Source organism: Balaenoptera musculus, chromosome 16 (assembly GCF_009873245.2).
Source record: "Balaenoptera musculus isolate JJ_BM4_2016_0621 chromosome 16, mBalMus1.pri.v3, whole genome shotgun sequence".
NCBI lineage: Eukaryota > Metazoa > Chordata > Mammalia > Artiodactyla > Balaenopteridae > Balaenoptera > Balaenoptera musculus.
The window spans coordinates 60,562,815-60,590,498 of record NC_045800.1 but is presented as its reverse complement, the minus strand read 5'-3'; the positions used below and the strand labels follow the sequence as shown (position 1 = coordinate 60,590,498).

General features: G+C 35.6%; 1 protein-coding gene across 4 annotated transcripts in view; it reads left to right on the top strand.

Annotated features, from left to right (window-relative positions):
- The window catches only part of ADK (adenosine kinase), a 493,701-nt gene that overhangs the window by 57,239 nt on the left and 408,778 nt on the right, over positions 1-27,684 (top strand). For all 4 annotated transcript variants that reach the window (XM_036827944.1, XM_036827943.1, XM_036827946.1 and 1 more), the window contains one exon: positions 10,583-10,636. In XM_036827944.1, coding sequence (XP_036683839.1) covers positions 10,583-10,636 — 54 coding nt within the window. The remainder of the gene's footprint in view (positions 1-10,582; positions 10,637-27,684) is intronic.

Below are 27,684 nucleotides of genomic sequence, written 5' to 3'. Positions count from 1 at the left end.
GTTTTCTTCATAAGTGTACATTTTTGTTAGGTTTATTCTAGGTATTTTTAAAATATAGTTGTTGCTATTGTGAGTAGAATTTTTTTCAATAACTTTTTTAGGTTATTCGTGGTATTTGGAAAGGCTACTGAATTTTGAATATTTCCTTTAACTTAGTTACCTTTGCCCTTCATTAAAAGAAAGATGGTCTTCGGCTATTTTGATTTTTTTTTAATGAATTCTAGATTCTTAGACTTTGAAATAAACTGGTATTGAAATTTGAATTTGAAATAAACTCTGAATCTTTATATTATTTCATATTAAGTAATTGGTTTTGAGTTGTTCTGGAGCTTCTTCAAATAAGACCTAAATTATGGATGCTGAATGAACACAGACTCATTTATGAAGACTTCGTTTTGCCCCAGATATTATAAGACAGTATTCCTTGTGGCTTCTCTGATTTTCAGACCTGACTTTTTTTTTTAAACAACCTTGGTCTGTCTTTTTTTTTTTTTTTAATATTTATTTATTTATTTGGCTGCACTGGGTCATTAGTTGTGGCATATGGGACCTTTAGTTGCAACATGTGGGATCTAGTTCCCGAACCAGGGATCGAATGCAGGCCCCCTGCATTGGGAGCGCAGAGTCTTAGCCACTGGACCACCAGGGAAGTACCTCCAGACCTGACTTTGAATATTGAGGAAAATGGTATTCCTGAGGCTTACCTAAGCATGGATTCATTTTTAACAGTTCATTTGAGCTCAGTATACATTTTTTGGAGCACCTGCTTTGTGGTCAGCATTTTTCCAAATACTGGGACTACAGTGTTAAATAGGTTTCTTGCCTTTAAGCAGCTAGTAGTGTAATTGAGGAGACAAATGTAGAAAGAAATTGATTCATATACTGTGGCATTATAGAATACAGGTTAAGATTGTGCTCTGGAGTGACTTGTAGTTGTGTGACTTTGGTTATATTTCTTAATCTGTGGAAGCTCAGTTTCCTTGTGAATAAAATAGGAATATTATAGTAGGAATATTAAAATAGGAATATTATAATGTGAGGATTGAATGAGATAATTTATGTATTTGCCATATGCTAGCTAATATTGTTGGCTACTAGAGAGCTTGGAATGTCTCACATCTCTTTTACAGACAATGGAGACAACTTGAGGGGGGTTAATAAGCAGGCGGATGACATGGTCAGATTCACGTTTAGAATTCTATAAATCACTGTGTCTGCAGTAGGTCAGGGAATTTGAAGAGATAAATTAAAGGAGGCTGTAGTGATAGACGTGTTGAGAGATGGTGACCTAATCATTACAGTTAGGAGAGAATGGGAGAAAGTTCAGTAATACTTCAGTGTTATAAAGGTAAGACTTGATGATTGGTTTAATGAAAAGGGCAAAGGAGTCAGGGATTACATTCCAATGTTTAGTTTTGGTGAATGACTAGATGTTGTTATTTATAACTGAGTTAGGGAGTATGGGAGGGGGAGGACCTGTTAGAGGGGATGGAGAGATTGAGTTGTTTTGTTCATGCATGAGATGAATGTGTGATATCTAAGTGGATATATTTAGGAGAGAGTTTGATTTATGTTTCTGGTGGGTAGAGGATTCATGGTGGGAGAGACGTGTAATAAACATTATATTTAATTGTAATTTGACATAATGCCGTTCAGTAAATGTTAGCTATTGTTACCATTATCATCATCATCATCATCACCACCACTGCTGCCACCATTATTATATAGGTAGTGTTTAAAGCAACCAATAGATAAGCCTTTCTAGAGGAAGGGCATAAAGTAAAAGGAGAAGTGGGGTGAAGATAGAACATTTAATGGATGGGTAGATGAAGAAGTATGGTAGGAGATGGAGAAGAAATGGTGAGCTTGTAGCAGGAGAACTAAGATAAGGTCTCACAAAGAATAGTGACTTTGTATGACAGAGTGGTTAATAATATCAGATGTAACAGATTGTTAACATAAAGCCTACAGGAGTCCACTGGATTTGACAGTAGGATGTCAGTGGTGACCTCAGCTAAGTAAATCACAGTGGAGTGACATGTAGGGACAGAATCCAGATTAAAATGTACTTAGAAATATATAGGAAGTGTGATACAAAGTGGGCTAGTTCTGTTCAGGTGGCCCAAGAGCCAAGTGGTGACATCTTACAAGTACCAAATTTAAAAAATTTCCTTTAATGAAAATATGTGGCTGGTTGTTATGAATAATTATCAACGAGTTTTTTAAAATACAAAGAGTATAGTTCTATGTGTTTAGGTTTAAATCTAGCTTAATTATTATTTCCTCCAGCTTTCTCTAATTGAGTTTTAATCCTCATCTAGTTTTTTAATGAGAATTTAAAATATTATTTTCATAAACCTTATAACTTATTGTGGTTATTTGCATTCTAACCCCACGGCTTACTTTAAAAAAAAATTAATTAATTAACTTTTGGCTGCCTTGGGTCTTTGTTGCTGCCCAAGAGCTTTCTTTAGTTGCGGTGAGTGGGGGCTACTCTTCGTTGCGGTGCGCGGGCTTCTCATTGCGGTGGCTTCTCTTGTCGCGGAGCATGGGCTCTAGGTGCACAGGCTTCACTAATTGTGGCTCGCAGGCTCTAGAGCACAGGCTCAGTAGTTGTGGTGCACAGGCTTAGTTGCTCCGTGGCATGTGGGATATTCCTGGACCAGGGCTTGAACCCATGTCCCCTGCATTGGCAGGCGGATTCTTAACCAGCGTGCCATGAGGGAAGCCCCCCCATTGTTTACTCTTAATCTGTTTCTTTATAAGCCTCTTAAATTTCAGCTTCAGTGAAAGCTGAAAGATTAGTGGATTAACACTTTTGATCTCCTTTTTCTTCCTTTCTAATGTTTTGTTTTATATTTTTTAAAATTGAAGTATAGTTGATTTACAATGTTGTGTTAATTACTGTTGTACAGTAAAGTGGTTCAGTTATACATATATATACCTTCCTTTTTTAATATTCTTTTCCATTATGGTTTATCGCAGGATATTGAATATAGTTCTCTGTGCTTTCTAATATGGTTTTTTTTTTTTTTTATTTGCTTTTTTTTTTTGGCCGCACCACGCACTTTGCGGGATCTTAGTTCCCTGACCACGGATTGAACCTGGCCCCCAGGCAGTGGAAGCACAGAGTCCTAACCACTGGACTGCCAGGGAATTCCCTCTAGTATGTTTTTTAAAAAAAATATTTATTTATTTTGGCTGCACTGGGTCTTAGTTGCACCATGTGGGATCTTCGTTGCGGCATGCGGGATCTTTAGTTGTGGCATGTGAACTTCTTAGTTGCACCATGCAACCTCTTAGTTGTAGCATGCATGCAGGATCTAGTTCCCCGATCAGGGATCAAACTGGGACCCCTGCATTGGGAGTGTGGAGTCTTACCCACTGGACCACCAGGGAAGTCCCTCTAATATGTTTGAATCAACTTTTATCTTACAATTGCAAGAGCCATTTAAAAGTTACGTTGTTTAAAATCTCACTATATCCACACTATCTGTATGACTGATTCTGTCAACTTTATAAAACTTGACAGGAACCATTAGGGTTCTTTGGTTTATATGGTAATATTTGTAGATTTCTATAATTTTACTCATTTAATTCTCAGAGGGCAATCTTAGTTGCAAGTATTTATGGAATATTTTATTATCATCCTGCTATATAGCAAGTCTTAGCTTGACATTACTATCTGTGACATTGGTAGGGCATTTCATTTATGACTGGGCTGTTTCTGGACTTCACAGTCTCTTGAAGGACCTTTCTGAGCCTGAAATTCTAAGTTATGCTAATCTTCAGGGAAAGAACACATTTGAATAAATAGTGTCTGTTTCAGTCTTACAAAAGGCTCCAACTTTGTTTTATTACTGTTAGTTGTATACTACTGTTGTTCTAGCGTATCTCAATAGTTATCTATAATGTATTAATACATTCTATTTATGTGTTCTGATATTTAATTATAAACCTAAATAACAATACCATTTTCCCATTGCCCATGGTAGGAATGCCATTATTGGATTTTATTCTTTTTTTTGCTTCAAGAGTGTCTTCCTTAAATAGCTCAGACAGGATTGAGGGAAGTATTTCTCCTTCTCCTCTCCCCTCCTCCTGTGTCCCCTCTCCCCCTTCTTTTCCCTCCCTTCCCACTTCCCTTCTTCCTACTTACTTGTCACCTGTTGCTGTCAATATTTATATAATAAAGTATTTAAATTAAATTTATTTAAATTTTTTTGTACAAGAAAAGTTGTCATGTAATCTTTGGAGGCTTACAGGTTCATTGGTTGAAAAGTTTAAGTGGAAACTGTATCCGGACGAGTATCATAACCACATTCTAAAATGTTGTATGTAATTTTTTTTTTTTTTTTTTTTAAATATAGTGTCTGGACTGGGTCCTATCTGTAGACATTCAGATTTAATTGCTGTGGGGTGCGGCTCAGTCATTGGTACGTTGTTTTTTTTTTTTTTTTTAAATTAATTAATTAATTTATTTATTTTTGGCTGTGTTGGGTCTTCGTTTCTGTGCCAGGGCTCTCTCTAGTTGCGGCGAGCGGGGGCCACTCTTCATCGCGGTGCGCGGACCTCTCACTATCGCGGCCTCTCTTGTTGCGGAGCACAGGCTCCAGACGCGCAGGCTCAGTAATTGTGGCTCACGGGCCCAGTTGCTCTGCGGCATGTGGGATCCTCCCAGACCAGGGCTCGAACCCGTGTCCCCTGCATTGGCAGGCGGACTCTCAACCACTGCACCACCAGGGAAGCCCTGTAATTGTTTTTAATATATTTTTTCTAATTTCAAAATAATATACTTATTATGTACATTTTAAAAACACACAAAAATAAAAATCATATGCAATGATATATAATATTTTGATATATATGTTTCCAATTCTTTTTGGGAGTATATTGCAATCTTTTTCTTTTTTAAAAAAAAATTATTCATTCATTCATTTATTCATTCATTCTGGCTGCGCTGGGTCTTAGTTGCGGCATGCGGGATTTTTTTTTTTATAAATTTGTTTATTTTATTTATTTATTTTTGGCTGCATTGGGTCTTCGTTGCTGCTCATGGGCTTTCTCTAGTTTCAGTGAGTGGAGGCTCCTCTTCGTCGGTGCGCGGGCTTCTCATTGCAGTGGCTTCTCTTGCTTCGGAGCACGGGCTCTGGGCTGCGGGCTTCAGTAGTTGTTGCACACAGGCTCAGTAGTTGTGGTGCACAGGCTTAGTTGCTCTGCGGCATGTGGGATCTTCCCGGACCAGGGATCTAGCCCGTGTCCCCTGCATTGGCAGTGGATTCTTAACCACTGCGCCACGAGGGAAGTTCCAGGATTTTTTTTTTTTAGTTGTGGCATGCGGACTTCTTACTTGTGGCATGCGAACTCTTAGTTGCAGCATGTGTGCAGGATCTAGTTTCCCGACCAGGGATCAAACCTGGGCCCCCTGCACTGGGAGCACGGAGTCTTACCCACTGGACCACTAGGGAAGTCCCTCTCCTTTTTTTTTTTAAAAACAATATTGAACCATTTCCCCATGGTTGAACTGTGATTTACTGATGCAGTTGGGTACTTTTTGGATGGTGTAATAGTTTACAGTTTTACTTTTCCATAAATTATGCTCTAGTTGACATCCTTGTATACAACTGTCTGATGTTTCCTTAATGGAAATTTGTAGTTGTGCAGTTGTTTCAGAACAAGTGAAACACTTTAACGACCCCCCCTATCTATTTTTGAGCTAATTTAATTATTCATTTGGTAGAGGTGGAGGCATTCCAAGAAAGGGGGAGGGGTGAGCATTTATACCTGTTAAATAATGTGCTGGGCCCTTTTCAAGTATTATCTTTTTTTTTTTTTTTTTTTTTTTTTAGAATTTGTTTATTTTATTTATTTTTGGCTGTGTTGGGTCTTCGTTGCTGCCCGGGGACTTTTTCTCTAGTTGTGGCGAGTGGGGGCTACTCTTCGTTGTGGTGCGTGGGCTTCTCATTGGAGTGGCTTCTCTTGTTGCGGAGCACAGGCTCTAGGGGCGCAGGCTTCAGTAGTTGTGGCACACGGGCTCAGTAGTTGTGGCACATGGACTTAGTTGCTCCGCGGCATGTGGGATCTTCCCAGACCCGGGATCGAACCCGTGTCCCCTGCATTGGCAGGCGGATTCTTAACCACTGCACTGCCACCAGGGAAGCCCCCTGAAGTATTATCTTTTTTGATCCACATAGCAACCCTGTCACATAGGTAGTTTTATCCTCTTTAGAGAAATTAAATGGCTTGTCTACTTAATGGCAGAATCAGGACAATGACACAGGTCTTAGACTTTCAGTCTAATGTAGTTTCATTGACTCAGAGGCTCTCTTTGTGGAGACTAGAGGCAGGGTAAAGAGGGCCCTTCCCTGTGCTCTCTCCTGCTTCCTCATTTTCTGCTGATTGGTGTGTATTTCTTTTCCCTCTGGTAAATTCAGGTAGAAAAAAGGTTGAGAACTACCACTATACCATTTTGCTGTCTCTGGCTTTTTTAGGGACTATGTTCATGTTTGAATCAAGAAATGGATATAAAAGCAGAACATCTGTTTAATCACGTTTTTAGGAAACAAAACCCAACTGAAAAATAGTCTGTGCTTTGTATTATTCTGGAAAAGACATAGTAGAAAGTTGAAGTATAGCGCTCTACTTTCTACTTCCTACTAAGTTGAATTTTCCCTTTGACGTTTAGTAATTTAAAACTGAATATTCAGAGAATAAGTTAAATGTAATAGATTCAAAAGGCTGTGTATCTTTTTTTTCTGCCAACAGCAGTTAGGTTGGCAGAACAGCATACATTAAATGAAAATAAGAACTACATATAATTATAGCCCCACATTTAAACAAACATTTAACAAACATTAACATTAAATGTTTCAGTGAGAAATAGCTCCATTTCATTAGTAAGAATTATGGACCTGATGGTATATTTACTTTTACATTTATAATTCTAATTTATATCTTGCCTATTTCCAAAATAAATTTGAGGCAGTCCTTTTAGTATATAACTGTGTCCTCAAACCTAGCAGTTTGGCTGATTCTGGGTAGTATATGTATAGGTCAGGTTCTTAAGAAGAAGGGTGCAAGAGTCAAGGAAGAGATAAGCAAGATAAAATTGATAAAAAGCAGCAAAGATGAAGAAAAGTAAAGGTTACTGAGATCTGATGGAAAATTCCCTGGTTTGGAGCAGGGGAATATCAGATCAGAGAAAGAAATACTATGGGAAGACTGAACATTTTGAAGTTTGGGGTTAGAGAACTAATTTGCCTGGAGGATAGTGCAAAATGGATCTTGCAAATTTATTGTTGAGGACCTGAAGATGTACTCTGTGAATCTGGAGAGTAGAATTTCCCTTTGGGTGATTTGATCACAATTAGGCTATCCTAGTCTGCTTCTTGCCTATACTATGGATCTTTTTTACGGGCCATCTTAACTATTCCCTTCAGATTCTTGTCCTCAGACTTTAAAAGGGAAGGTTGTTCATGGGGAAGGAGCAAAGAAGAGATGAAATGGGAGAGGAAGAGGAAGTTGGGCAACAGATAAAAGCTGTCCATTTTTTGACCCTCTTATGAAGGAGACTTATTACTCCCTCTTTTGTTTATTATAATAAACATTATACATTGTACTTAACTTTACTGTAATACTTATCACACTGTGAGCAGTTACTTTTATTCTGATTTGTCTACTAAATTGTGAGGTCCTTAAGGGCAAGAAATGTTTGTTCTTTCTCTTTTACTAGCCAGCTAGAGAAAGAAGGAAAGTAACATTGATTGAGTTCCTATTTTATATGTACCAAGCACTTTGCTAAGACATAGATATCATCAAATCCACTGGTTGCAAACTTTTTAACTTCCATAAAAATATTTTGATGAACAAGTACTTCCTCACTCATTAAGTTAATATTTATGATTTTTATATTGTAACATTAAATAAAACTGATAAATCACTCTTAGTGGATGCTAAATACCATTGTGGTTTGATATCTACCATTATTCATTTATAAAAAGACACAAACAGGCTCTTTTTAAACATTTAAAAAATTTATATTCCTTTCTCTGTTTAAATTTGTATCTCTATTACACTTTTCCCCACCAGATTTTATCCTTATGTGGTGTATTTTTATGCATGGATTATGTTTTGCATGTAATATACTATGCATACATTATGAAGGCAATATATTTTTATGCATGAAAGAAAGCCTTTCGTGCATATTGATCACACTATTGTATATCTCTGCAGCATATATATATGTGAAGTCAAGTTTAAAAAAATTTCCTAGTTTTTAAATTGTAATTAGCATATAGTTAGTAAAACAACATAAATGTATTAAAATGTTAAATCATTATTAAACAAGAAAATAAGAAGTTATTGGAAATGCATGTTTGAATGAGATGGGTGAAGCTGATCTTCAGTGTTTTTCAATTAATTCAACCTTTTGTAGATAAATAATACTCAATGCTGCAATAAGACAATGGTCAACATCAATTTTATTTCCCCCTTTTTTCTTTAAGAGGTGTAAATTCTGAGCAATTTGTTTACATAATAAATTGAATGGTAATGCACAGTTTTGTTTCAGCAGTTGTCACTCAGTTATTTGAACTCTTCTGTCATCAAATGATTTATCATCAAAATTATTTTTATTTATCTGTCAGCTGATAATTTAAGTCCTTCTTCAGTTTCGTTGAAAGCAAAGACTAGAAACCACCTGACTTGCCAGGGTCATTAGAGTCATTAGAGGCATGCAATTCCGGGAAGTATACCAAAAAAGGCTTTATTAAGTCTTCTTAATATAATTATATTAGGTAGTAATTATATCTGATAGTGTTTTATTTATAGGTATTGTTCAGGAGGTATTGAGAAAAGCTAAGTATTGTTAACTTCAGTATACCTATGTCAAAAGGATATTTTTTTGATAAGATGTTTTTATCAGGTGCCTTAAACATGTTTTAACCAAAGCCATTTATTCAGTTTAAAGCCATTGTCTGTCTTGGAACCTTGTTGGCAAAACTGTTCTTTCATTGTCAAACCAATCAGATTTACTTTCATGATATAAGAAGTCTGACTTTATTTTTCAGTTCAAATAAATGATTTGATTTGTGTTCCTGTGACAACCATGTTTGATATTTAATCCTTGGTAGATAAATGGAAGGCAGGGAGACTTGTTTCAAAAGTGTGTTGCTTGGAAGAACTGTCTTTCTTGTTCTTTTTAGAAACTCTGAGTTTTGCTTCACAGAACTCTCCCTGAAAAGTAATGTATTCTTTGATGATGAACATGGGCTAGAAATGATGAACTTTTTAAATGAAAATTGTCACCAACTTCTGCCCCATTCTATAATATATCTGAAAATAGAACATCCTATCACAATTACTCATTTTTAATTTCTATCTTCATTCTTTACAGTAATAATGTATAGAACAGGAAGCCCTATAGTCAGTTTATAGTACTTTAAGTAAAGAAGGCTTTGCAGACAAAATATTATGAATCATTCCTTGTTTAATACTTCAGAGATTTTTATACCTAGGCAATGCAGTACGGTTTCAGTCAGGATGGACGAGAGGTATGCCATTCTTCTTATAAAGTGAGTAAAGACTTGTGGAAGGGGAGTCAAGTAAGGAGAATTTGGATGACCTCTCCGTTTGGACCTCTGATCCATTGTCAGGCAGATTAGTTTTAGGAAAGGAATGAATACATGTGGAAATTGAAGACCTGTCCATTGTTGTTTATCTATTTCTGTGTACTCCTCAGAGAGTCTGTTTACCTTCAGTAGCATAAATATATGATATTGGAAGATCCCTGTTCTAATATTTATGGTAGCCTCTATTTTATAGCCAGGGAAACTTAGACTTAAAGAGGTGAAAGAATTGGCTGTGGTCATTAAGCTAGTAAATGGCTTAGTCAAGAACTCCAAAACTTACTTTTCCTCATGTGTCTCACTACCTAGTACATAGTCTGGTACACATAGATGTTTGCTATGTATTTAATAAAAGAATAACTTCATATTGTTTTGTGAACTATTAAATACTTAACATTGTAGTAGTCTCTTGAATTTTGAACTGCTGGGTGAAAGTAGCATAGATGATTCACTACAGAAGAATATTGAAGATAACTCATATTTTTAAAGCATGATCAAGTTCATCTCCCTTTAGTTCTTGAGGTGGTGTCTGTGGAAGTAACTAATAGACCATCAGAGAACTTAGGCACTTTGGGAGACTTCCCTGGTGGTCCACTGGGTATCCGTGCTCCCAATGCAGGGGGCCTGGGTTCGATCCCTAGTCAGGGAACTAGATCCCGCATACATGCCGCAACTAAGAAGTCTGCATGCTGCAACTAAAAGATACTGTGTGCTGCAATGAAGGTCCCACGTGCCTCAACTAAGACCCGGTGCATCCTAAATAAATAAATAAATACTAAAAAAAAAAGAACTTAGGCAGTTTTAAATGTTTTATCAATTAAGATAGAGACCTGTTAACAGTGTGGTAGTGTTTATTTGATAGGGGTCAACTGGCTGTATGTTGATACCACAGTCAGATGTCCACGAGGCAAACATATGTTTATATGACCAGTATATTTTTGTTTCTATGTTAACAGGTATTCTCTTAAACTGAATGACCAAATCTTGGCTGAAGAGAAACACAAGGAACTGTAAGTGCATTAAACTCTAGGCTGTACATAATTTACTCTGTCTATGGAGTAGATGCATGTAAACAATCTGATTTTTTAAATTCTGTGGGGTATAAAATATAAAGATGTAATCAATATTATGATCTTAATCCTAGTAGGATTAGGATAATTTAAACTACAGAAGGTTAACACAGGAAATAATTCTTCCTATGCACACATTAGAATATGGAGTATTGTATCCCATCCTCTAGACAAAGGGCATATTCGGAAATAGGTCGTTTCATTTTCTTTCCCCAGATAAAATGTTAAACTGTCATTGTTAATTTTGGCTCTTGCTCAGTTGACTTCCACCCTGTGCTTAAGGTGGAGAAATATGATTTTGTTTGTTGTCTTATGAAAAAGTAAATGCCTAACTCTGTTTAGCACACAGTAAAACACTTTAAATATAAAGTTTTAAATGTGAATAAAATTTTGTTCCTTTAAAAAATTTTAATGTTTGTAGGGTCCTATCTTTCAGGTAGGATAGCTGTATACATGATTCTGGGATATCTCTGTTGCTATTTTTCTGCCCTGTGGTAGTATCTAAAAAGATTACTACCTCACAGGAACTGTGAGGTCTTTAGTTAAAAATTACAGACTTGGGAGTTTTAAAAATTCATCTCTGGGACTTCCCTGGCGGTCCATTGGTTAAGACTTCGCCTTCCAATGCAGGGGGTGTGGGTTCGATCCCTGGTCAGGGAGCTAAGATCCCTCATGCCTCAGGGCTAAAAAGCGAAAACATACAAAACAAAAGCAATATTGTAACAAATTCAATAAGGACTCGAAAAAAAATGGTCCACATCAAAAAAAAAAATCTTAAAAAAAAAATTTCATCTCTTTTCAATATCATAGGATTGTCCAAAGAGGGACGCTAAAATAAAGTATATGCTTCTGTTTTCTAGTAGGCTACTTTTTTTTCTCCATTGTGCATAAGAAAGTTCTGATAATTGTAATTATTATTGAAACACCTAATGTCAAATAATAATGTAGAATTAAGTTTGAGGAATTTGAGGCTAACTACACCTACAGGTTGGACCTCACTTATTATTATTACTATTATTATTTTAATTGAAGTATAGTTGATTTACAGTGTTGTACGGGCTGCGCTTATTATTGATGATAGTCAAGGTTCTATCTGTCCTTTTTATAAATACATTGGTGAATTTTACAAACTTCCTTGGGAGTTTCCTTAGTGTTTGACACTCCTTTATGTTAAAGATACTTTAATATCTAACTCAAGTCCCTCGTGGTTTAGTTTAAATGTAATCTTCATTTGTACTCAAGTTATGGAGAATAACTTTTTCTGTAGATTGAGTGCTTCAAGACTATTATTTTCTTCTCAAGGTTAAGTAATGATTTTTCTGAGTACTTTTTAAGGTGCTATTTAAAAACTCTGTCCTGAATCTTTTCCAAATTATTTTCTTTCTTCTGTCTTATAGAAGGGATTATAGTAAGTGTTAATCGTAAAATGGTAGGCTCAATGTGTAAGAAAAGGATTTAAGAGTTCTTAGAGTTCATATATCCCATTGTTATGCTAGCCTTTCATCAGTATTTTTATATTTGTTATGTCTTCATTTGATTATAATCTCCATCGTGGGTTCTCAAATTTATTGTTAAGGAATTTTATATAATTTCTTTCTTTACTGCCTAGTCAATGAGGGTAGGTGATTGTCACTGTACCATTGGTTGGTTGCTTACTTAAAGGTTTGGTAACAGAACTTTTCTGTTTTGGGAATTAGGTAGTCAACCTAGAGGTTCCTTTGGCCCTTGGAGACTATGACCAATATTAAAAATACCAGAAAACTGCAATACTGTGAATATTTTTCATATTATTTAATATGTAACCCATATGAACGTGTTAATTCATTTACAGTTTCTTTAGCTGTCTGTGATATAGTTCACCCTCATGGATAGACTGATTTTTTTTCTTAGATTTTATTATGAAAAATTTTAAATGTATAGTATATAATTACACATATACTCACCACCTAGATTTTATCATTAACATTTTACTCTCTTTTTCACCTTATCCATTCTTTTGTCTATCCATTACTTCATCTGCTTTTTGAATGCATTTCAAAAGTAAATTGCAGACATCAATATGTTTCCCCATAAATATTTCAACATGCATACCATCACCTAGAATTCAACAGTTTAGAGTTTTTTGTCTTTACCTGTAAATATTTTCATACAGTGAAATGCACAAATCTTAAGTGTACATTTGCTGAGTTTTGAGAAGTGCGTAAATGTTTGTAACCCAGTCCTCTATCAAGAAATTCCCTTATGCCTCTTTGTAGTCACTCTCTGCTCCTACCCTCCGAGAGGTAACCCTTTCTATGATTTTTTTCTACTGTAGATTAAGTTTTTCCTGTTCTAGAATTTCTTATTAATGGAATCATATGTACGTTATGTTTTATATAATACTTCTTTCACTCAGTATAATATTTTTTAGATTCTTTCATGTTGTTGCATATATTATTTAATTTTTTTTATTGCTGATTAACATTCCATGGTTCATCTGTTCTCTTATTGGTGGATGTCTAGGCTGTTTCCTTTCGTTTGGCTACTATGAATAAAGTTGCTGTTAATATTTTTGTATAAGTCTTTGTGAACATGTTTTTATTTCTCATGGATAGTTACTCAGGAATAGATTTGCTGCTGAGTCACTAGGGTAATAGTATATTTGGTTCTATAAGGAACTACTAGATTTTCTTTTTTTTTTTTTTTAAATTTATTTATTTATTTTTGGCTGTGTTGGGTCTTCGTTTCTGTGCGAGGGCTTTCTCTAGTTGTGGCGAGCAGGGGCCATTCTTCATCGCGGTGTGCGGGCCTCTCACTATTGCGGCCTCTCTTGTTGCTGAGCACAGGCTCCAGACGCGCAGGCTCAGTAGTTGTGGCTCACGGGCCCAGTTGCTCCGCGGCATGTGAGATCTTCCCAGACCAGGGCTCAAACCCGTGTCCCCTGCATTGGCAGGCGGATTCTCAACCGCTGCACCACCAGGGAAGCCCCTAGATTTTCTTTTAAAGTGGTACCGTTTTACATTCCTACCAGCAATATATGAGAGTTCTAGTTGCTCTACATCCTCATCAACATTTAGTATTTGTTGGTCTTGCTAATTTTAGCTATTCTGGTGGATATGTAATGGTATCTCAGAGTGGTTTAATTTGCATTTCCATGATGACTGATGATATTGAGTAGTTTTTCATTAGCGTATTGGCCATGTATATTTTCTTTGGTGAAGAGTCTGTTCACATCTTTTGCTGATGAAAAAAATTAGATTGTTTTGGCCTGTTATTGATGAGTTGTTGGAATTCTTTATATATTCTGGATACCAGTCAATGTGAGATGTATGTTTTACAATTTTTTTTCTCCAGTCCCAGGCTTACCATTTTTTCTTAATAGTGCCTTTTGATAAGCAAGTTTTAAATTTTTATAAAGTCTAATTTATCAGTTTTTGCCTTTATGATTATTACTTTGTTCATCTAAAAAACCTTTGCCCTCAATTTATGAAGATACTCTTATTTATATTTTTCTTTAAAAACTGTATGGTTTGAGCTGTTTTGTTTAGGTCTGTGATCTATTATGCATTGATATTTGTATATGATGTGAGGTAGATGTCGATGTTCATTCTCCTTTATCTATATGGATATCTAGTTATTTCAGCACCATTTGCTGAATAGACTTTATCTGTCCACTGAATTGTTTTGATGCCTTTGTTGAAAATAAAATAACTAGAAATATGGGTTTATCCTGTTCCGTTGATTTACTTGTCACTCTTTATGCTAGTCACACAGTATAGTAAGTATTGAAGTCAGTTGCTGTAAGTCCTCCCACTTCGTTCTTCATTTACAAGATTGCTTTGGATGTACTAGAGCCTTTACATTGCCATATATTTTAGAATCAGCGTATCAATTTCCTCAGAAAAACCTTTTGGGATTATCATGGGGATGTTGAATCTATTTGAGAGAGAATTGACATTTTAACAGTATTTAGTCCATCTTTAATTTCTCTCAGCAGTGCTTTGTAGTTCTCAGTGAAGGAGTTTTGCTTGTCTTTAGGCCAAATGAATTTTAATACCAGCCTTGCTTTATGACTATGAATTTCGAAACAAAAGATTGAGGGTTTCAAATAATATTTTCACCTAGAATGTGTTAAATTTGGATAGATGATTTTTTTCTTCTCACAGTGCCTAATACGTCTTCTGGATATTCCGTAGCAGACCTTTGGTAGGGCAATCCTGTCTCGTTAACAGTATCAGGTATAAAACATACTAGCTGAGTGTAAATAATATGTACTTTTCCAGAATTTTCTTTCTTTTATGTTAGGCCACTTGGAATATCTTCTGGATTTGATTGTTATATACTTTTTCTTATCATTCTTCTTACAGATTTTTATTCCTCTTTGAATATATTACATAGTAATTATTTTATAAGTTAGCATTTATCACTAAAAGTATATTGGAGTTATTATTTTTCTACCATAACTACATATTTAGCTGTGTAGGAAAATTAGTGATGTCCCTAATCTTTGCCAGTTATGGTTAAAATGAGTATCATTAGGCCATACCACAGACTGGAAAAGAGAGGTAGATATTTAGCTTAAATCTGTCATAATTCTTAGGAAACTCTTCAAGGCATGTAGTGTGATGATAGATTAATAGCTCAAATTTTTTTTAAAAAAATTTATTTTATTTATTTATTTATTTTTGGCTGTGTTGGGTGTTCGTTGCTGCGCGCGGGCTTTCTCTAGTTGCAGAGAGCGGGGGCGACTCTTCGTTGCAGTGCGTGGGCTTCTCATTGCAGCGGCTTCTCTCATTGTGGAGCACGGGCTGTAGGCGCGTGGGCTTCCGTAGTTGTGGCACATGGGCTCAGTAGTTGTGGCTCACGGGCTCTAGAGCACAGGCTCAGTAGTTGTGGCGCACTGGCTTAGTTGCTCCGTGGCGTGTGGGATCTTCCCAGGCCAGGGCTTGAACCTGTGTTCCCTGCATTGGCAGGCGGATTCTTAACCACTGCGCAACCAGGGAAGCCCCTCAAATTTTTAATCTAATGGAAGTGCTCTGGAAAAAAAAATTGTATGGCGTTATGACAGGAAAAATACATTTTATTGATTGAAGCAGACTTTCAGGTTAGGCCTTTTCTTTTGTCACTATTTAGCATTAAAAAATCACATCTTTTCTAGGTTACTCTTTGCTTTAATTACTTTATTTCAATTAAAAATGATGTTGGAAAGGAGTCTAAATCTTATTAGGAGCCAAATGACCTGTGTTTTAATACTGAATATATACACATTTTACAGAAAACACAAAATTTTCAATTCTCTTAAAAGGCAAGTGCCATACTATTGGATTAATCTTAAATGAACTATTCTCTTTTTCTAGTGCAATTAACTAAATTAACTCTGTGGAATATTATGCAGTTATTTATTTTATTTTATTTTCTTAACATCTTTATTGGAGTATAATTGCTTTACAGTGGTGTGTTAGTTTCTGCTTTATAACAAAGTGAAACAGCTATACATATACATATATCCCCATATCTCTTCCCTCTTGCATCTCCCTCCCTCCCACCCTCTCGATCCCACCTTTCTAGGTGGTCACAAAGCACCAAGCTGATCTCCCTGTGCTATGCGGCTGCTTCCCACTAGCTATCGATTTTACATTTGGTAGTGTATATATGTCCATGCCACTCTCACTTTGTCCCAGCTTACCCTTCCCCCTCCCCATGTCCTCAAGTCCATTCTCTAGTAGGTCTGCGTCTTTATTCCTGTAGTGCCCCTAGATTCTTCATAACCTTTTTTTTTTAGATTCCATATATATGTGTTAGCATATGGTATTTGTTTTTTTCTTTCTATGCAGTTATTAAAATGTTTTTAGGAAAATATTTAATATCGTGATGATTTAAGTAGGTGAAAAAGATTGCTTGTAAATATCATGAAAGAGAATTGTAGTAGAATAGTAGATCTGTGGGTGATTGATAATGGGTTAATTTTAATTTTTTTCTTTGTACTTTTATGTGTGTTTTATTTGATTTATTTATTTATTTATTTATTTATGGCTGCATTGGGTCTTCGTTGCTGCATGCGGGCTTTTCTCTAGTTGTGGCAAGTGGAGGCTACTCTTCGTTGTGGTGTGTGGGCTTCTCACTGCAGTGTCTTCTTTTGTTGTGGAGCATGGGCTCTAGGCACACGGGCTTCAGTAGTTGTGGCATGCGGGCTCAGTAGTTGTGGCACACGGGTTTAGTTGCTCGGCGGCATGTGGGATCTTCCCAGACCAGGGCTCGAACCTGTGTCTCCTGCATTGGTAGGCGGATTCTTAACCACTGCGCCACCAGGGAAGCCCTTTAGGTGTGTTTTATGTGTGCTTTTCTAATGGGTTGTGTTATTTCTATAACCAGAAAAAAGAAAGAATGAAAGAAATTATAAATTCCCTAAATTTTAATTGGTTATTAAATATACTTATCTATTACAAGATGAACTTTTTCTATTTTATAATCATAATTGGTGAACTAAGTTAAGAAACATAATGAGCGTCTAAAGGTTGAAAGGGTACAACTTAATTTTTTTTTTTAAGTATAACATGAATTCTTGTTTCTTAATGACTAGTGCTTATATAACAAGGATCTTACACTTGTTAGTATATGCTTGATTGATTTGGCATTGGTTGATTATCTTAATTCTTTTGGCTGCTGGCTCTCTGCTTTGTAGTTTTTGACCTGTACACTAAAGAAAATTCTTAGATGAGTATGCCCCTATAAGAGCAGAATATTAATTAAAAAAAACTCAGCACCAGCCCTTCATGAAAGCTGCTCATAAATAATTTCATTTGTGTTTTTACACTTAAAATAGCTAAGATCTCTTTGTGCTCAAGACCAAGCTTTTAAAAATATCATAAGAAATGTAGCTATAAAACAAAAATAATTATCCAATTAATAATTCCATGCTTTTTCTCCTAAAACGTTATTTGCTTCTTAGTTCTAATCTGCTGAAGATAATCTTGATTCATCATGATATTGTAAAAATGCATTGGCACCATTACATTAGCTGGCTTTTTGAAAGCGTACCTTGATTCTTTGTATACCAATGGGAGAGTATAATAACTCTAATTATTTTGATATTACTTTATGTGGTAAATATTAACTATGCTTTTATTTAAAATATTCTTAGTTCCCCCGATGTTGTGATTCAGATTCCATATACACTTAGCCACTCATGCCTCATACTTCTACTTGTTATTTCCCTGTCTGGGGAAGACTGACATGCAAGGAAACAGGGAAGATTGGTCAGCAACGGAAGTGACACTTGCTTCTTTAAGCATAATGGTTTTTCTCAGGTTCTTGTTTTCTGTTTTTCTACATACTGAAGATTCTGAGGGATAATTTTTAAGTAGGGAAGACCAAGAAATTAAATTTGTGATCTGATTAATCCAAAACTATGGCATTTATACTTTGCTCTGTATGTGGTCCAATAATGAACTGGTTCCATTAGTCTTCTACAAATTTTTCTCAGTCTGTCAGAGATTTAGTTTTCTAAGTGGAGATATTTAAAATAAACTAGAAAAATATCACTATTTCATTGAATAAATATTTTTTTTACCTACTTACCAGTTGCTATGCTAGACACTATTTAAAGGAAAGATACTGACTTCATTTATCAATGTAGACTTATTCTCCAATTAATATTATTTCACATTTTAAAACAGTTTCGTAATTGGAGATTTTGTAATAGTGGGTTTTCTTATTGTTGGACATATCTGCAGTTATAGAAGATAGAACCCTTTTCATTTATGAATATCTAAATTCTGTATTACATTGAATAGAATATTGAGATCAGAACATATAGATTGAGATAAGGAAAGATAAAAATTGGCTGGAGTAAGAGACAAATTCCAAAGGCAAATATAAATAAATTCAGAAGTATCCATGCCACTTAACACAGACAGAAATAACTTGATATCTGAGAATTTTTTTCAGTTTGCTGTACTACATAAAGCATGGGGAAAGCCTCTTCTTAAAAGAGATTCACATTTATTTACTTGGCTTTTCAAGATAGCTCCCAAGATAAAGGATGAATTTTTACAAGCAGTTTATGCTGTTCTAATTTATTTATTTTATATATTTACTTTTGGCTGTGTTGGGTCTTTGTTGCTGCGTGAGGGCTTTCTCTAGTTGCAGCGAGAGGAAGCTACTCTTCATTGTGGTGCGTGGGCTTCTCATTGTGGTGGCTTCTCTTGTTGTGGAGCATGGGCTCTAGGTGCCCGGGCTTCAGTAGTTGTGGCACACGGCCTCAGTAGTTGTGGCTCGCGGGCTGTAGAGCACAGGCTCAGTAGTTATGGCACACGGGCTTAGTTGCTCGGCGGCGTGTGGGATCTTCCTGGACCAGGGCTCAAACCCGTGTCCCCTGCATTGGCAGGAGGATTCTTAACCACTGTGCCACCAGGGAAGCCCTATGCTGTTCTAGATATGAAGTATATTTTCCCTTTTGTTACTGAATGAATTCTCCTTATTGACTATTCTTTTATGTCAAAATTGAATTATTTTGTTAGAATTACCCCTTGAATTTAAAAATTTTATCTTGGAATAAGTATATTTAAGTTTTTATTGGTTTAGGATTATGATGAAATGGGAGAAAATAAATGAATTATGTAAGAGGTATAAAGCAGGAGTATTGGAAAGGACACTCTTAGACCTTAATTTTTGGTTCAGTGTAAAAATACTATAATTTCTTAGAGAACAATGCCAATTTCTAAACCAGCAGGGGAGATTTTTAAGTATTTAAGTAGCATGTTTCAGAACATGTTCAGAGCCCTTAGAGACAATCAGTAACATCTGATATGCTCTTAAATTCATTATTATTGATGGTGTGGCTTAATAATTCTTTGAAAATATCAAGATTGTCTTGTAAGAGTAGCGTAAGAACTGATTGCCTATAAAGCTGCTAGATTTTGTTCATGGCAAATGCCAAAGAGAAAAAAAAAGCCTGGGAAGTGAAAAGTCAAAATTGAAATAAAGAACATCTAGGACCACCAACAAGGTTAAATGGTTAATATGATTTCAATATTCATAAAAGCTGCAGTATTTTAAATACCATGAACATTTTTATGGTCCCTTTCTCAGGGCCCACTTTCTTTTACATATTTTAAATTATAGAATTTAAGATTCTAGAAATGAACCCTAGAACTAATTATTCATATTTTATGATGAATGGGTGAGATCCACATGATAAAGTGACTTGCTATAGGTTACACTGCTCTTTAATGACAACGCTGGACCAGAATTCAAGTCTTGTGATTCCCATTTAAATGCTTTTTCTATCACACCAAGCAGCTCCCTAAAAATACAATAATTTTTTTAAATAAAAAGGATTGATATTCAGTGCAAGTCCCAGTACTGACTGATTATAATGAACCCAGTGGCTATATCAAGGCTCTCAATGGCTGATTAATTTTACAGTATTATATTATGGTTTAGAAACCACCTCAGACTCATTGAGTGAGTTGAGGAGAGTCAGGTATACTATGTATACCCGAATTCCAAATGCAAGGCACTTCTCATTCTTCCAAGGAGATGGTATAATACAAAGCTTTTTGGCCAAGTTGACTCTAAAAGCTTTTAGAGAAGTTTATGAAATAAGTTAAATTTATACTTGTAATTTAGGTTAGTTATATACATTTTACAACCACATATTATGTGAAATAATTTTAAAATTCTTTTTTCTTTTTTACTTCTCATTTGTTTGAACATTCAGAACTTTCATAATCTTTGTTACCAGTAGAAGAATCCTTTTCTCTAGAACACAGCAATCTTCTTTGATCGAAGTTGTTTGATTTCACGTATGATCCTTTCATTGGACATTTTATCCTAAGCTACAAATGCCTCTTACATGGGAAACATTTTTGTTGTTGTTGTTGTTTGTGAAATATTTTTGTAGTTGATTTTTTAATATATAGTCATGATCTTTGTACGGTAGCTGTTTACTATATTGCTTTTTAAATTGATCTTTTAAAAGCTCTACAATAACATTTACCATTTGTGCTTATGAAGCTGTGCCTCCAGGAATAAGTACTAAATGTGTGTTCAAATTCTTTGCTCTTTGTTTTTTTTACTAATATCATCAGGTGACTTCTGTAAGAATACCAAACTAGCATTGATTGAATTCATTCCAGGCAACTACTAATGGTTCTAAGCTAATCTGTGACCAGAGTTCACCCCTTTGGTGAACTTTTGTGACTGTGCTCTCACTTTAGAATTCTAGGATTTCATAATTTCTTCTTATCTGTTGTTATAACTGGATTTTGAAACTTTCGAAAGGTTTGCTTAAATATTGTTTAAAAGAAAATTATTAACCCTGACATAAAGAAGTACGCATTACAAGAGATAATTTTAGTATTAAACTTTGTCATATATTCATGCATATATGATAGATGAATGAAAAATGTATGTTATTAGTGGTAAAACCTTAAAAGCCTCAAAGGATTAATCCTAAATTACCACCTTCTGTTTTTGAAGAAATGTATGGTGCTCTGGATTTAGCACTAGAAGAAACTGAGTTTATGTATGTTTTGCCACAGATTGTATCCTTGGTGTATCAGGTAAGATTCAGTTCTACTATGAGTAATAAGAAATAAGAAACCTGTTATAGGGATTAAACCTTACTCATTGCGAGAAAAACTAGGGAAGTAGAGGTCCAGAAAGGATTAGAGAAAAGTCACTAACCAGTCCTGGTGTGTGGATTAATGAATTGGAGCTCTCAAGAAGCAGCTAGGCATGTCTAGCTGCTGGAGTGAACTGTGAGGAGAGTTGGTGGATTGTTGGCTCTTTGAAGCTACCACTTCTGTGAGTTTTCAGTGCAGCATTTGGTGATGGGCTTAGGCCTGGTTGGAAAGGTAAGCTGGAGGTGGAGTGGGGATACATAAGGATAAATTGGAATTCCTCCCATACCTTTCTGTCTTCACTACCTCTAGCCAGTAACTACCCTTGGAGTGAAACGGCCGCTGCTTCACTTGTACCTCCCAAATTGTACACAAATTTCTCTTGTGGCTAATCCCAACCTAAAACCACATAGGGAAGGAAATTTCTGGGGGTTGTAGTTTTTAGTTGACACAGTATAAAACTACCATACTTGGGTTAATCACTTAATCTCTTGAATATAACATCGTCATTTGTAATATAGTGATAATTTCATTTTATCTTGTTAGGTTTAATGAGGATTAGATGAAATTATATACGTGAAAAAGTTTTGATCTACAAGGAATCATAGAAGTTAGTTGTGATGTAGGTTTTTTTGAGTATGATGATGTTTATAAAAACACTCTTGAACTGGCGTCGGCTCTTAGAGAAGCTTAGCTGTCTATATCTAAGCTCTTAGAGAAGCTTAGCTGTCACATATCACTGTGGGTTTAGATTAGTGCTTTGCTATTTCATTATTATCCATTAAGCAAGTAGTTTCTTTAATTAACTACTTCTCTTTTAGTCTATTCCATAATCCCTCTGAATATAGTTTTTGAGTTTCAGGCATAAAATTGTTCAGAAAAAAATGGTAGTGGTCTTTTTTGCTTTCTACCTCTTTGATTTTTTTAGTGGGGAAGGGTAAGGTGGGGTCTGAAACTTTATCCAGACCTTTTCAGTCCAAGTGTAGTTCATTGATCTTTTGCTACAAATAATTTACTTGACAGTATTTTACTATGTGGTATCAGTGGGGTGAATTTATTAGGGTCAACATGGGTTGGAGAGAGTAGAAATTGCTGTGTTGAATTCTTATTTTTCTTGGTCTACAACAGACGCAAGAATATTTTGAGAGTGCAGCTATGACAGATATCTACCTGAAAAACAGTGTAAGGGTTATGCCGACATGGTCTATATTCCCTTAAGGATTGAGTCAGACTATTTGGGAATGATATGAATTTAGGAGTTTTGGGGAACTTTTAGTATCTGTTAGCAGCTAATCTAGTTCTTGAAAACTACTAACTATATATACTTAGTATTTTCTCTACTAACTATAATTAATGTTTTCTTTTTGGAAAGTATTGAAAAGTTGAATAACACTTAAGAGCAAGGAAAGAGGGCATTACTTTAATTACTCTTATGCTCTAATTTAATCCTCACAGCAACCCTGTGAGGTAGGTATTATAATCATTCCCATTTTACAGGAAACTAAGGCTTGGAGAGACTCTATTACTTTTCTTATAGTAGGAAAGGTATGCTCCAATTTGATTTCAGATCTTTTTTATTGCTTTTTACTTTGCCTAAGTTCAGTGACTTAGGAAAAAGAAGATTCTAAAAAATTCTTTAGAAGAATATTATTTAAAACACACATTTACTTCACAAACTGTATTTATGGTGGATGTTATATTTCATTAGTTTTAATATGATTTACTAGAAAAATATCATGGTTTGTAGGTAATACTGTGGTTTTTGGGGGTTGGCTGATGGCTAAGGTATAAAACCTTAGAGGATAATCTGAGCTTATGTTGACTAGAAATCCAGTATTTCCAATCAAATAGGTCTTTTCTTGAAGTTCTGTGTATTATAAATTTATTCCTTGTGATGCTAGCTCCCTCTGTAGAACTTCATTAAGATTGCAACTTGGCTTTTTCAATCATTTTGCAAAGTGATTGAAGCATTATCTAGAATAGATTTTAAATTTTTCTTTTAAAATTTTACTTTATATTCTAATCACTTCCAAGTGTTTTTTCTTGTGAAGATGTTACCTTTATAAAAATGTCTCACTTTGTATATACTAAATTTTAGTAGCATATACAAAGGGAAACCATCTTCCCCAAATATTCCTACTACTTTAATGTTTTTTTGTTTGTGAAGGCCAGAGACACTTGTGATTTCTAGGTCTGTAGGGTCTGTGTTGGGTAAGACCAGAGGAGGTAGAAAAAAACCAAAGGAAGATTTGAAAAAAAATTTTTTTTGGAAGGGTAACTGGTTTCCATATATCATATTTGAAATGATCTTTTTTAAAGAGTTTTTTCATTGTTAAATTGGATGAGAAAATGGTCATTAAGGGAATTTTTTGGGGGAGAGCGTCTTGCAGAAAAGGAGACAAACAGAATTTCTGCGTGCTAGAAAGATTCATTTCTTTTCAAATTGAATTCAACAAAAAAATTCAAAGAAATGCAGAAAATATGCTTCACATACACAGTTTCCATAAATTTATGTTCTTGTAGGAAAATCCTTTATTATCAAATCCTACCACCAATTTTCCTCTGTGTGAGTGTGGATACTTCTTTCATCACTACTTTTTCTCCTTTCTCTTGCAAATTATTTTCTATTTAAATATTAAGTTGTATAATTATCTCTTCAGAGATGCTTTCTCCACTGGAATGAAGGCAGAGGGAATGTGACTAGCTTCCAAGATGGAATTTGGAAAAATGGGCGAACTGATGTCAACTTTAGAGCTAGGGACTAAAACACAATATGAGGATAGGAAAGAACTAAAATATATATGCTCTTTCAATTTAAAAAAATTACCTATACTCTCTTCTAAATAGGATTGAGGGACATTATTAGGATGATGCACGAATTGGCTTTTAAACAATTTTGTAAGATAATTACCTTTGAACCTTTTGTTAATTCTAAACATATTTATTCTGTTAAAGTATAATATAGTTTACACAAACACAGGCGTGCATTATGGTGGCACAAATAACATCAAGGATGATTCTTATTTTTTTTTTATACTTGTTTAGCTTGACTGAATTTAATAACAGAATTGTTTGAAAGAATAGAATTGAGCTATTTTATTAATATAACAATATCCTTCATTATCTATAAAAACATTGAGCTATAACTGACATGTAATGTTGTATTAGTTTCAGATGTACAACGTAATGATTTGATATATGTATATGTTGTTTTTTTATTAAGTATTTTTTTTAACATCTTTATTGGAGTATAATTGCGTTACAGTGGTGTGTTAGTTTCTGCTGTATAAGAAAGTGAATCAGCTATACGTATACATATATCCCCTTATCCCCTCCCTCTTGCATATTAATTATTGATTTACAGTGTTGTTAATTTTTTTATACAGTAAAGTGATTCAGTTATACATATATATACATTCTTTTTTTAATATCCTTTTGCTTTATGGTTTATCATAGGATATTGAAGATATATGTGTATATTGTAAAATGATCACCACAATACTCTAGTTAACATCCATCACCACATATAGTTGCAGATTTTTTTTCTTGTGACGAGAACTTTTAAGATCTACTCTCTTAGCAACTTTCAGATATACAGTTGACCTTTGAACAATAGTGGGGGTTAGGGGTGCCCACCCTTCTTACAGTGGAAATTCCACATATAATTTATAGTCTGTATACTTGATTCGTCTATATTTGCAGTTCCACACCTGCGAATGCAGTCAACCTTGGATTGTGTACTACTGTAGTATACAGTGGGCCCGAGTGTGTATAAGTGGACCTGCACGTTTCAGATCATTGTTGTCCAAGGGACAACTGTACAATACGGTATTACCATATTATATCCCCACGACCTATTTATTTTATAACTGCACGTTTGTACCTTTTGACCATCTTCATTATCTTTAAAGCATATATTACACCCTTGAAACAGTACTGTTGTTTTCCTTTATCAGTAAAAAATTGTAGTGCTATATAAGCATTTTTCTAGAGGTTCTAATAGTTTTTATTTTATTTATTTATTCATTCATTCATTCATTCATTCATGCTGCCCTGGGTCTTAGATGTGGCACACCGGATCTCCCTTGTGGCATGTTTAGTTGTGGCATGTGGGCTCTTAGTTGTGGCATGCATGTGGGATCTAGTTCCCCGACCCTGGATCGAACCCAGGCCCCCTGCGTTGGGAGCGCGGAGTCTTACCCACTGGATCACCAGGGAAGTCCCGAGACTTTTGTTTTTATATCTGTTTTTGAATATAATCAAATTTAACAGCAGGCTTCTTCAAGAAAATCAGATAGACTCCTAAGATACAATTAGGGGCCTATCTTGTTATTCCTTAAATATTACCAGTTTAAGTTTTGTTAGCAGAGAACAAAATCCTTCTGTTTTTTCTCCAGCAATTGGAATGACTTTGTATATAAGTACCTCTAATTCTAGCAGCCAGCTAGTGTCAGTGATCAAGTTTGGAATAACTTCTATGACTGCCCTTTTAAGTCTGGATTCTGAGAGAATTTTTTTAATGCCAGTTTTAGGTTTCTTTAATTATAATCTTTTTCCTTTAAAATATGTGGTAGGTGAAAGCATAAACTTTTTCAGAACTGGTTTTCTCTAAAGTCGGGAGATTTATATACTACCTATATTATGATGCCTTTGGTTGTGAGTAACGGACACTCAAAACAAAATGACTTTATATATAGAAAATTTTATTATTTAACCCTATTTTATTATTTTATTATTTAACCAACCCTTATATGGAGGTAAGGGTTGGTTAATTTGGTGCTTCAGGAACATCATCAGGGAGCCCTGGGCCTTTTTGTTTTTCTGCTTACCATCCCCAATGTTCTTTTAGGCTGTTTACTCCTCATGGTTACAAATGGCTATTTGCCGTTCCAGAGGTCAGATGTAGTTGACCATATCTAGAGACTCTCAGGAAAATCTTGTTTTGCTTTTTTTTTTTTTTTTTTTTTTTTAATGAATATGAACTTGAGGTTTTTTTTTTCCCCATGGATTTAATTAATTAATTAATTTATTTATTTTTGGCTGTGTTGGGTCTTCGCCTCCGCGCGAGGGCTTTCTCCAGCCGCGGCAAGCGGGGGCCACTCTTCATCGCAGTGCGCGGGCCTCCCACTATCGTGGCCTCTCCCGCTGCGGAGCACAGGCTCCAGACGCACAGGCTCAGCAGTTGTGGCCCACGGGCCCAGCCGCCCCGCGGCACGCGGGATCCTCCCAGACCAGGGCTCGAACCCGTGTCCCCTGCACTGGCAGGCAGACTCTCAACCACTGCGCCACCAGGGAAGCCCTCTTGTTCTTTTTTAAGTGCAAGAAGAGCTTTCCCAGAATTACCCCAGCAGACTTCTCCTTAATTTATCATTGACTTCCATTGCATTATATATTCATTCCTAGACCTCTGACTGGCAAAGAAGATAGAATTACCATGATTCTCATCAAGAGTCACTCCATGGGTCAAAGCACAGCCTCCCTAATAACTGAACAAAATTTGGGGTTCTTCTGGGAAAGGGAAATAGCTGTTGGTTGGAGAATTAACAATGCATTGCTTACAATGCTTAAATAAAATGGCTATGTCACATTTCCCTGGGTACACAGCAACCAGGGTCAAACTTACAAACTGCCTCAGTGAGAGATTTTGTAAAACTGTTTTCTGCTGCAGTCTTTATTCCTTGTTACTGTGCACATTGAAGAAAATGAAAATTTTTAAGAATTGAAAATTTAAACCCTTTCCCTGATAGTAGCCAAGATATAAAAGTGTGTGAAATTTGAGTGAATATTTTTTAAAGCATGGGACATTTGTGTTATACTCAGACTTGAAAGGGGATATGCACAATTATGTGACCTCATGGGAACTATTGCTCCCTTTTGTCTGACATAATTTTCAGCCTTTTCTTTGATTTCTTTGATCATCCTCAGCAATCCAGAAGGACACCTTTAAAAATAAAGAAACAGGGCTTCCCTGGTGGCGCAGTGGTTGAGAATCTGCCTGCCAATGCAGGGGACACGGGTTCGAGCCCTGGTCTGGGAAGATCCCACATGCCACGGAGCAACTGGGCCCGTGAGCCACAACTACTGAGCCTGTGCGTCTGGAGCCTGTGCTCCCCAACAAGAGAGGCCGCGATAGTGAGAGGCCCGCGCACCGCGATGAAGAGTGGCCCCCGCTCACCGCAACTAGAGAAAGCCCTCGCACAGAAACGAAGACCCAACACAGCCAAAAATAAATAAATAAATTTATAAAAAAAAATAAAAATAAAAATAAAGAAACAAAATTATTTACTGTTCTCTAAACCAGGGGAGGTAGAAAAATACATTCAGAAGAATGGTATACAGTGTAAACTGCTGCTTTGGTTAGTGCTGTATATTTGATATGCTCTC